Consider the following 12,805-nt stretch of genomic DNA (forward strand, 5'->3'; position numbering starts at 1 on the left):
TTCATTCCAATATGATGTAATGTTTTTGTACTCCAGTGCAAATTGTTATAAAAAATATTGTTTTAGAATAATCCTAGTAAGCATCCACTCAGAGCTCTGATTTGGAATTAGAATTCATGGCTGATGATGCCTGTAATGATAGGCAAAACATGTACCATACTTAAAATTAATATAATGATAATGTTATAGTCGTAAAGACTTTAATAGTATTGAATAGGTGGTTTCAATAAAGTGATTGTTTAACATTTAATAATTGAATTTCAGTACAGTCAAAATGAAAGTAATGACCCGTAACCATATTCAATTCTATTTTAGTACTCCATGTAAGCGTAGAAAAAATTTTCGAGAATGAACGGCATGAATACGACCCACACCCAAGATTTAAAAACAATATTTTGGGGAAAAAAGTGCGGGTGGTCTTTGGGATTATATGGTATCTGTATAAGAAAACATGAAGGTCCAATAACACTGCCTTGAGGAATTCCACTCTTAATTATTACAGGGTATTCGCCTATACTAATTCTCTGAGATCTATTTTCTAGAAACAGAGCCACCCATTCAGTCACAGTTTTGTCTAGTCCAATTGCACTCATTTTTTCCAGTAGTCTCCCTTGATCTGCCCTATCAAATGTCTTAGACAGGTCAATCACGATACAGCCCATCTGACCTCCTGAATCCAAGTTATCTGCTATAACTCGCTGGAATCCTACAAGTCAAGCTTCAGTGGAAAAACCTTTCTTATACCCGAACTGCCTTCTATTAATTTCGCAAACATGACTGATATAATCAGAAAGAATGCTTTCCCAAAGCTTACATGCAATGCGTATCAAACTGACTGGCCTGTAGTTTTCATCTTTATGTCCATCATTCCTTTATACACAGGGGCTACTATAGCAACTCTCCATTCATTTAGTATAGCTCCTTCATGCAAGCAATAATCAAATAATTACTTCAGATATGGTACTATATCCCAACCCATTGTCTTTAGTACATCATCCAAAATCTTATCAATTCCAGCTGCTTTTCTAGTTTTCAAATTTTGCATCTTATTGTAAATATGATTTTAATCATAGGTAAATTTTAATACTTCTTTAGCATTAGTCACCTCCTCTATCTCGACATTATCCTTGTAACCAACAATCTTTACATACTGCTGACTAAATACTTCTGCCTTTTGAAGATCCTCGCATACACACTCCCCCTGTATATCAATGATTCCTGGAATGTCCTTCTTAGAACAGGTTTCTGCCTGAAAGTACCTGTGCAAGCCCTTCCATTTTTCACTGAAATTTGTATGACAGCCAATCATGCTTGCCATTATGTTATCCTTAGCTGACTCCCTTGCTAGATTCAATTTCCTAACAAGTTCCTTCAATTTCTCCTTCCACAGCCATTTCTAACTCTATTTCTGCCGGGCTGAGTGGCTCAGATGGTTAATGCGCTGGCCTTCTTACCCCAACTTTGCAGGTTCGATCCTGGCTCAGTCCGGTGGTATTTGAAGGTGCTCAGATACGACAGCCTCGTGTTGGTAGATTTACTGGCACGTAAAAGAACTCCTGCAGGACTAAATTCCGGCACCTCGGCATCTCCGAAGACCTTAAAAAAGTAGTTAGTGTGACGTAAAATAAATAACATTATTTTTATTATTATTAACTCTATTTCTTTCCAACCTGCACCTCCTTCATAGTCTCTTTACTTCCCTGTTATAATATAGTGAGTCTCTACCATTCCTTACCACCTTTATAGGTAGAAACCTGTTTTCACATTCCTCAACATTTACTTTAAACCTGTCCCAGAGTCTGTTTACATTTTTATTTACTGTTTATCACCGATCATAGTTACTTTTCAAAAACTCCCTCATGCCTGTTTTATCAGCCATATTGTAATGCCTAATAGTCCTACTTTAATATCACATTTAACTACAACAGAAACAGCTTCGTGATCACTAATACCATCTATTATTTCGGTTCCTCTATAGAGCTCATTTGAATTTACCAGACCCACGTCCAGAATATTCTCCCTCTAGTTGGTTCTATCACTTTCTGAATCAGCTGTACTTCCAATATTAACTTATTTGCCATTTGTTGGCCATGCTTACTGCCATTTGCATTACCTTCCCAGTTGACATTTGTTAAATATAGATCACCCGCTACAATCGCATTCCTTTTCATATCGTTTCCCACATAGCTGATTATCTTATCAAATAATTTTGGTTGCCAGCATTTCTCCCCAGTCAGTGTGCCAATTTGGGCTCATCAGTTGGTAACTAGCATATCTTCCAAGACTCATACTTGGTACTTTTCACCTTTGTTTGTTGATCGAGTAAAAGTTAATAATCAAATTCCTATATCCCAATAATATTCCAGTTCAAGCCCCTGGCATAGTTTTGACAGAAATTATTGTAGACAACCTCTTATTTTCCAGCATTTAAGGGCACTTTTATTCTCTGTAATAGTAATCCCCCAGTGGTAAAAATTCATATAAAAACATTTCAGCTGAGAACTGTAGTGTAGCTACAGTATGTTTAGATAGTACCGTTTGTTGCCCGGTATATTCATGTGTATCTTTCATGTGTATCTATTAGAGCATAGTACTAATAATAACCTGTTTTAGCATTTAACTTTGTTGGTAATATTTGAGTACAGTAGTTCTTGCAAAATTTCAATGAAACAATTTTCAGTTCTGTTTGTGCTTAGTAGTGAAATACGGTACAGGTATTGTAATTAGGATATGTCTGAACGTAGTTTAAAATTATTGTAGTGTACTGTACAGTAGTATACGAGTAATATCTTAATAGAATTTAGCGTGCTTGTTTTATTATTGAAAAATATTTCTGTAGTACCGGTATATTAGAGGTATTGCAGGTTATAAATTTCTTTTTTTGTCTGTATTGAAGATCTACTTGTGATACAAATTCTTATAATTTTATAAATACCACCTATTCAATACAACAAACATAATAAAAACTTTGTTACAAGATTGTGAGCAACTGCAACGTGACCCCGAAAATGTTGTGAGATGGACAGCAGGCAATGGTATGTTGATAAACGGGGTTAAAAGTCAGGTTGTGAGTTTCACAAATAGGAAAAGTCCTCTCAGTTTTAATTACTGCGTTGATGGGGTGAAAGTTCCTTTTGGGGATCATTGTAAGTATCTACGTGTGAATATAAGAAAAGATCTCCGTTGGGGTAATGACATAAATGGGATTGTAAATAAAGGGTACAGATCTCTGCACATGGTTATGAGGGTGTTTAGGGGTTGTAGTAAGGATGTAAAGGAGAGGGCATATAAGTCTCTGGTAAGACCCCAACTAGAGTATGGTTCCAGTGTAAGGGACCCTCACCAGGATTACCTGATTCGAGAACTGGAAAAATCCAAAGAAAAGCAGCTCAATTTGTTCTGGGTGATTTCCGACAAAAGAGTAGCGTTACAAAAATGTTGCAAAGTTTGGGTTGGGAGGAATTGAGAGAAAGAAAAAGAGCTGGTCGACTAAGTGGTATGTTGTTTATGGCGTGGAATGACATTAGTAGACGAATAAGTTTGAGTGGCGTTTATAAAAGTAGGAAAGATCACAATATGAAGATAAAGTTGGAATTCAAGAGGACAAACTGGGGCAAATATTCATTTATAGGAAGGGGAGTTAGGGATTGGAATAACTTACCAAGGGAGACGTTCAATAAATTTCCAATTTCTTTGAAATCATTTAGGAAAAGGCTAGGAAAGCAACAGATAGGGAATCTGCCACGTGGGCGACTGCCCTAAATGCAGATATATATTGATTGATTGATACATATTTATTAAGTTGTTGAAATCATACATGTTTCGCTCCTTTTTCTTGAGCACCATCAGCCAATTATCATTTACTTAAGGTTATATAAGATCATGAATCTACTCTATTGGATTACATTATTCTTTTAAACCTGATTGACAAATCTTATAATATTTTACAAGTCATATAACAATAAAATTATGTCTTTAAGTTAAAACATATTTTTCTAAATTTTATCTAAGTCTAAAATTTTATTGACAAAACTCATCTGGTGAACATTCTTTAAAATTATTTTTAAAAAACCTTTTGATATTTGGCTGATTGTATTGATTCAATGTTGCTTGACTTGTATGATTGTCGTTGAAACTTTGTTAACTATATTAACAATTTTCTACAGTTGATAATTGCCTATGTTATGAACATTTAACTTGTTCTCGATGTTGCTGAGTAACATTTGTACAAAATGTATTGGCATGAATTCTATGTTGTCAATATGAGAATATTGTTCATGAATAAACTTGTTGGTGAATAAACACTTTCTAATGTGAGGTAGAATTTGAATGGTTATCATATGTTCCAAATTGGGCTTGTTGGTATATCTGTAATGAAAGATAAAAAATATATGTTTATGGTTTTGATTATAATTCTGTATAAACTTCTTATCAAAAGAATTGTCACTTACATTTCTTTCTGCTGCGTAGTTGTTTAGTGTTACTGCTAGCCTCTTGAGAACTACTTGTTCTGTTTGCACTCCTTGTATTATATGAGTGAGTGCGGATCAGTTTATATTTTGGCTGGGAGTGGGAAGGGGAAGTGAAGGTAGGCGGTGCATTGATAGCTGCAGTAGATTGTGGAGGGGACTGCCAAGGAGAAGTAAGGGGAGGAGTTGAGTTTGTTTGCATCAATAAGCCATTAACTTTTGTCGGATTAAAATGTTTATAGAATTTATTTATATCAGATTTAAGCATTTGTATTAATTCTGGTAAATGTACTAAGATGGGGTTCTTTATATCAATTTTGTCGTTTAGGTTTTAATTTTTGTTGTATTGCTGATCTAAATGAATGTATATGTTTTTCAATTCCATCATTTCTTTTCCTTTTTCTACTCTTTTTAAAATTCTTATAGGTGGTATTTAACAAAATTATAAGAATTTGTGTCACATAGTAGAGGTATCCATAGAAACTCTCTTACTAAAATTCTGTTGTTGTAATTAGGATAGGCCTAATTGCAGTATAGAATTGGGCAATTCCTACATATTCTTCTTGGTATTCAGTATTTAACAGCAGTTTTTATCCTGTTAATGTGTTTGTAGGATAAAAAAAGAGTTCGACTACGTAGTATTGTAATGTAGTCGTATATTAATTACCTTATTGTCGTGTGATCTTTGAGTACTATCCCAGACAATATATCCCTCTCTTCATTTTTTTTTTGCACATAAATTATTTTATTTTTCCTTTTCTTTTCATTCTCCATAAAGAATGGCTAAGGAGTGCAAGTGTGGGAACTGTGGGTGTGGCGAGGCATTGAGGGGTATGAGGGAGGAGCTGCAGAGTTTGAGGGAGATAATTAGGATTCTCACAGAAGACAGGAAGGAAGATAGGCCTCCCTCAAACAATGTACAGGTTACAGTACGTGTACAAGAGGGAGAGGAAAGAAAGGGGGAGTTGTAGAAGGCAGGTGGTCTAATGTTCTAAGGGGAAGGAGATTGCAGGCTAAGGGGTCTATTCAGGATCAGAATTCAGGACAGGTGTCTGTGCGAAATCGGTACGAGTCACACCAGGTAGAACAACAGAGAGCAGATGAGGAACACGGAACTGTTGCTGAGATGTGTGGAAGTAGGTGGAAGGGAAAAGGTAGGAAAGGGAAATATAGAGTAGAGGATAGGAAAAGACAGGTGGAACAGGGTCATGGGAACGAGGAAAGGGAGGAGGAAGTAGCTTCTGCAGCTGTCAGGAAAGATATTGCTGACCAGGAGTGGAGGGGATCAAATGAGGTGGGTAGGATTGAGGCTCTGGTCATGGGGTATTTCATCGTTAAACATGTGGGGAAAGTGTGTGGAGGAAATGGAAACTGGGTAGGGTGTTATCCAGGAATTAGGTTGAGACAGATGTTGAGGAAAGCAGAAGAGAGGAAGGAGGGGAAGGAGAAGGTGGTAGTGTTTCACGTTGGTACCAACAACGTAAAGCAAGCTGATATTAGTACCAACATAGTTGGGGATGTGTGGGATCTGGTAAATGCAGCACGGGTGAACTTTAAGGAAGCGGAGTTTGTTATCAGTGGAATACTGTGTAGGAGGGATACTGACTGGCAGACAACTGGGTACTTAAATAAAACTGGAGTGGGTATGTGGGAAAATGGGAGTGAAATTTCTGAATCCTAATGGGTGGGTAGGAGATAAGAATCTGCGCTCAGATGGCCTTCACTTTAACCACAGTGGTACGTATAAGTTAGGAAATTTGTTTAGAAGGGTAATAGGGAGGTGCATTCAGGGAAACATAGTTTTGTAGGGAGTGGTGATAAGGGCACAGAGATCTGGAAGTCAAGTAGAGATGACATATAAATGTTAGTGTTTATCTGCAGAAGTAATGTAAAGAAAGGAATAGAATTAAGTAATTTAATAGATATATATTTATCAGATATTGTATTAGGAATTAAATCGTGGCTGAGAAATGATATAATGGATGCAGAAATTTTCTCTTGGAACTGGAGAGTGTATCATAGAGATAGGATAAGAATGGTAAGAGAGAGAGTACTCATACTGGCGACAGAAGAATTTGTAAGCTAGGAACAAGTTAAAGATGACAAATGTGAATTTCTAGGTGTAAGGATCATCTCTAAATATGATACCAACTTGATTTCTTTGGAGCGTGCACACCGGAAATGGGTAGTGCAGACGCCGATTCAGAATTATTTTATAAGATGTGGGAAACGACATGGAAAGAAATGTGATTGTAGAAGGAGATCAGAATTTACCAAATGTCAATTGGGATGGAAATGCGAATGACAGAACTCATGACTAACAAATGGCACATAAGCTAATATGGGAAGGACAGCTGATTCAGAAAGTGATGGAACCAACTAGAGGGAAAAATATTCTGGATGTGGTGCTGGTGAAACCAGATGAGCTCTATAGAGAGACCAAAGTAATAGATGTCATTAATGATCATGGAGCTGTTTTTGTCATAGTTAAAAAGAATTGTGATGGAATGGACGGTCTTAAAAGCAGGACTATTGGGCAGGCATGAGGCACTTTCTAAAAAAGTAACTATGATCGATGGAAAATGGTAAATAAAAATGTAAACAGACTTTGGGATGGGTTTGAAGCAATTGTTGAGGAATGTGGAAACAGGTTTGTACCTTTAAAGGTGGTAAGGAATGGTAAAGACCCACCTTATCATAATAGAGAAATAAAGAGACTTAGAAGGAGGAGTAGATTGGAAAGAAATAGATTTAGAAATGGCTGTGGAAGTAAGGGGAAATTGAAGGAACTTACTAGGAAATTGAATCTAGAAAAGAAGGCAGCTAAGGATAATATGATGGCAAGCATAATTGGAAGTCATACAAATATTAGCAAAAAATGGAAGGGTATGTATTGGTATTTTAAGGCAGAAAAAGTTTCCAAGAAGGACATTTCAGGAATAATTAATGAACAAGACTAGTGTGTATGGGAATATCTTCAAAAGGCAGAAGTATTCAGTCAGCAGTCTGTAAAGATTGTTGGTTACAAGGTTAATGTCCAGATTGAGGAGGAGACTGATGCTAAAGAAGTATTAAAATTTACATATGATAACAATGACATTTACAATAAGGTACAGAAGTTGAAAACTCGAAAAGCGACTGGAATTTTTAAGATTTCTGGGGATATACTAAAGACAATGGGTTGTGATATAGTACCATATCTGAAGTACTTCTTTGATTAATTTTTGGTTGAAAGAGCAATACCAAATGAATGGAGAGTTGCTATAGTAGCCGCTGTGTATAAAGGAAAGGGTGATAGATATAAAGCTGAAAATTACAGGCCAGTAAGTTTGACATGCATTGTATGTAAGCTTTGGGTAGGCATTCTTTTTTATTATATTAGACCTGTTTTTTGAAATTAATAACTGGTTCAATAGAAAGCAGTTCGGTTTTAGTAAAGGTTATTCCACTGAAGCTCAACTTGTAGGTTTCCAGCAAGATATAGGAGATATCTTGGATTCAGGAGGTCAAATGGACTGTATCGCGACTGACCTCTCTAAAGCATTTGATAGGGTGGATCTTGGGAGACTATTGGCAAAAATTAGTACAATTGGACTAGACAAAAGAGTGACTGAGTGGGTTGCTATATTTCTAGCAAATAGATCTCATTAGAGTAGGTGAAGCTTTATATCTGACCCTGTAATAGTTAAGAAGGGAATTCCTCAAGGCAGTATTATTGGACCTTTATGTTTTCTTGTATATATATATATAAATGATATTTTTAAACAAGTGGAATCAGAGGTAACGCTTTTTCAGATGATGTTATTTTGTATAGAGTAATAAATAAGTTACAAGATTGTGAGCAACTGCAACATCACCTTGGTAATAACGTGAGATGGACAGCAGGCAATGGTATGTTGATAATCGGGGTTAAAAGTCAGGTTGTGAGTTTCACAAATAGGGAAAGTCCTCTCAGTTTTAATTACTGCATTGATGGGGTGAAAGTTCCTTTTGGGGATCATTCTAAGTACTTAGGTGTTAATATAAAGAAAGATCTGCAATGGGGTAATCACATGAATGGGACTGTAAGTAAGGGGTACAGATCTCTGAACATGGTTATGAGGGTGTTTAGGGGTTGTAGTAAGGATGTAAAGGAGAGGGCATATAAGTCTCTGGTAAGACCCCATCTAGAGTATGGTTCAAGTGTATGGGACCCTCACTAGGATTACTTGATTCAAGAACTGGAAAAAATCCAAAGAAAGCAGCTCAATTTGTTCTGGATTGTTTCCGACAGAAGAGTAGCCTTACAAAAATGTTGCAATGTTTGGGCTGGGAAGACTTGGGAGAAAGGAGATGAGCTGCTCAACTAAGTGGTATGTTACTAGTTTTTTTATGACTGTTTTATCTTGTATTAATGCATGTATTATACTTTAATGAGGAACCCAGTTCAGGGCCCTGACTTAAGTTTAGATTAAGTGTGGTTGAAGATGCTTACTAAGCTTAAGCGAAACATGTCCCTTTTTAACATCTATGTAACATTTATATCTTATACTTAAAGACTGTAAAGTATTGGAATGGTGGTTTCTAATCAATTTATTTAAAACTTTTTACATAAGTGGTAGGTTCGTTCCTGTCAGCGGGGAGATGGCATGGAATGACATTAGTAGACAAATAAGTTTGAGTGGCGTCTTTAAAAGTGGGAAAGTTCACAATATGAAGATAAAGTCGGAATTCAAGAAGACAAATTGAGCCAAATAATCATTTATATAAAGGGGAGTTAGGGACTGGAATAACTTACCAAGGGAGATGTTCAATAAATTTCCAATTTCTTTGAAATCATTTAAGAAAAGGCTAGGAAAACAACAGATAGGGAATCTGCCACGTGGGCGACTGCCCTAAATGCAGATCAGTATTGATTGATTGACTCATGGCTAGTGCATTCTGTGAAGGGCACTGCGTAGGCTACTTGTTCAATACATTTCGCTATTTGTTTCACGTCGGACCGACACAGATAGGTCTTATGGCGACGATGGGATAGGAAAGGCCTAGGAATAGGAAGGAAGCGGCCGTGGCCTTAATTAAGGTACAGCCCCAGCATTTGCCTGGTGTGAAAATGGGAAACCATGGAAAACCATCTTCAGGGCTGCCGACAGTGGGGTTCGAACCCACTATCTCCCGACTACTGGATACTGGCCGCACTTAAGCGACTGCAGCTATCGAGCTCGGAGAAGGCTACTTGGAGCCACCAGCAGTGCCAATGCACTACAACATTAAGCTTAGTTGGACAGTTTGTCTACTTACTTCCAATAAGCTCTATGGGCCACAATGTGTGTAAATGGAAATTGGAATGCTATTGTTATCCCCCAACCATTTATACACAAACAAGATTGCCTCACAAATTAATTTAACTTCGTAGTAGAATAATTCTCCTCTTCCCTTTCTCCACAAGAAGCTAGAATGTGCTATTTATATTTACTGTATTATAGCAATTGCCTACTATTTGTCAGCATAAAATAGAAATAAAAACATGTTTGCAGTCTGCAATCCGAAACGAGAATCCACCTCTGAGTCCTATCGAAGAAGAGCTTGAGAATCGTGGGGGTCATCGTCTCACTTGGCACCGTTATCACCAATATAAAGGTCAGTTTGGAATATATACATGTATATATTTGTTTGTGGAATAATTGAGATCTTCAGATTAATCCAGTGTTCACCATTTCTCTTTTGTGTTATTGTTACAGATATAGACAGCTACCTGGGTTATCTTGCCAAAACTCACAATGATATCTGTCAAACAGAGGTTATTGGAAAATCCTCAGAGGGACGAGACCTCAAGCTCATTAAGGTCTCCAATGGAGCAGCTAACAAACCTGCAATTTGGATTGATGGAGGTGAGAAAAATAAAGTAACATTTATAGAAATAGAATTTATTCACTCACTCAGTATTGTAGTGCAAAATGGAGAGAGGCCATGAAACTGATGACAAATATATTTCTTGTCCATTCCTTGCCATGCACGTCAATGCTGCACAAAATATTTGTACAGGGGCAAGGAGGTGCTAAAAAATCACCATTGCCAAAGTGTAGTGCACATGATTGTTAACTCTCTGAGATTACAATCTGACCCCCATATGACTTCAACTACCTCTATTTTACTCTACCAGATGACAGACAAATGGATTTCTTTTGGCTGATGTATGGTTGAGTTTTAATTGATGTTGTACGACATGGAGTGCTGAATAGACTCTTTCTGCCCTTTAATAATCCAACTACCTCTGCCATTTGTGAACACGTGGACTTGGGATCCAGAGGTTGACACTCCATAGAGGGAGCTTGGCTACTGATAACAGTAATAGACATAGTAACAAGACAGTCTTCCATCATATGCTTAGAGACTCACATTGGTCAAAACTTTAACAGGAGATCAACTCACCTGCTAACTGTAGGGTCTCAGTGGTGCTGGTACAATTTAGGAAAAGTACAGGACTCGGCCACACATGATGTTATGACATCACTACCACCCTACTTCAACCACTTGTATCCTTGAGTTACTTGTATATAGGCATGGTTTTCAAGTCTTTTTGACCTGAACATGTTCGCTTCTTTTTGTGTATGTTATACTTGTGGCAACCTCTTTATGGGGGAATAAGTATTAATGAATAATAATAATAATAATAATAATAATAATAATAATAATAATAATAATAATAATAATAATAATAATAATAATAATAATTGAACAGATATTTTGAACAAAAGAAAATAATGTATGTACAGGGAAAGATGTTAATATCAGTACATAAAAGTATTTTTGGGGAATTTCATCACTGTTGTTTCTCAATAGATAGCTTACTTGAGGTAGAATTAAATAGCTTAAAGTGTTGATACAATTCATATTACATTATCAAATTCGAGAATGCTAAATTTAGTTTGGTCAGACCTACAATCTATGGGAGTATTACCAGGATGCTTCAGGTTCAATTCCTGACCAGATTAGAGATTTTGAATTGGATTTATGTGCTGGTTTGATGCCATTCAGCTTAAGTGTGACAATCATAAAGCTGGTCAGCTTGACATGTGTTGTTTGTAAGCTCTGGGAAAGCATTCTTTCTGATTATATTAGGTATGTTTGAAACAAGGCAGTTTGGGTTTAGGAAAGGTTATTTCACTGAAGCTCAACTTATTAGTTTCCAGCCAGATATAGCAGATATTTTAGATTCAGGAGGTCAAATTGACTGTATCACTATTGACTATCCAAGGCTTTTGATAGGGTAGATCATGGAAGATTACTGATGAAAATGAGGGCTATTGGACTAGATAAAATAATGGTTGAATGGGTGGCTAAATTCCTGGAAAACCGGGTGAGTTGGCCGTGCGGCTAGGAGGGCACAGCTGTGTGTGCGCATCCGGGAGATAGTGGGTTCAAACCCCACTGTTGGCAGCCCTGAAGATGGTTTTCTGTGGTTTCCCATTTTCACACTAGGCAAATGCCGGGGCTGTACCTTAAGTAAGGCCATGGCCACTTCCTTCCCATTCCTAGGCCTTTCCTGTCCCATCGTCGCCAAAAGACTTGTCTGTGTCGGTGCGCCGTAAAGCAAATAGCAAAAAAAAAAAATTCCTGGAAAATAGAACTCCGAGAATTAGAGTAGTTGAAGTGTTATCTGAGATCCTTATAACGATTAAAAAGGGGTCCCATAAGAAAATGTTATTGGACCATTTTTTTTTCTTGTACCATATAAATGATATGAGTAAAGAACTGGAATCACAGATACAGCTATTTGTAGACTGTATAGAGTAGTAAATGATTTGTAGGATTGTGAGCGACTGTAGCGGGACCTAAACAATGTTGTAAGGTGGACAGCAGGTAAAACGAAGGTTGGAACTTAAATAGTGGCAACTATTTATTTACAACAGATACAAAAGAGTTACATGTTAGCAACCTTTACAGTTCTTCAATGTAGTCACCAGCGTTGTGTATAACCCATTGCCAGCGATGTGGAAGTCCTAGTATAACTTTAGCAGAGCCTGTTCTGTTGATGGTGCGAATGGAGCAGACTACTGCCTGTAGAATCTCTGCAACAGTTCTGAGGTCACGAATCATCAGGTTGCGATCACTGTCCAGTAACGCGGCAAGTGCATAAACTTCTTCTTCACTGACGCTCGTAGGACGACCTGCCCGATGAAAGTCCGCCACAGTTTGCCGACCATCGTTGAAGGCTTTTACCCAATGTGCCACTGTTTTGTAAGGCAATGCAGATTCCCCGCAAGCCTCTTGAAGACCTTGATGACACTGTCGTGCTGTACGACCTCTGCCACATTCAGCCTTGATCAAATTCCGTTGTTTCTGATTGGAAAACA

The 12,805-nt window shown here is 37.3% G+C and overlaps 1 protein-coding gene across 1 annotated transcript in view; it reads left to right on the plus strand.

Annotated features, from left to right (window-relative positions):
* Positions 1–6,838: 6,838 nt before the first annotated feature.
* The window catches only part of LOC136863446 (carboxypeptidase B-like), a 48,896-nt gene continuing 42,929 nt past the window's right edge, over positions 6,839–12,805 (plus strand). Inside the window, exons 1-3 of the mRNA XM_068225931.1 lie at positions 6,839–6,913; positions 9,986–10,088; positions 10,190–10,339. Of these exons, the coding sequence (XP_068082032.1) occupies positions 6,839–6,913; positions 9,986–10,088; positions 10,190–10,339 (328 nt within the window). The remainder of the gene's footprint in view (positions 6,914–9,985; positions 10,089–10,189; positions 10,340–12,805) is intronic.

The sequence above is a fragment of the Anabrus simplex genome, chromosome 2, assembly GCF_040414725.1.
Source record: "Anabrus simplex isolate iqAnaSimp1 chromosome 2, ASM4041472v1, whole genome shotgun sequence".
Classification (NCBI taxonomy): Eukaryota; Metazoa; Arthropoda; class Insecta; order Orthoptera; family Tettigoniidae; genus Anabrus; species Anabrus simplex.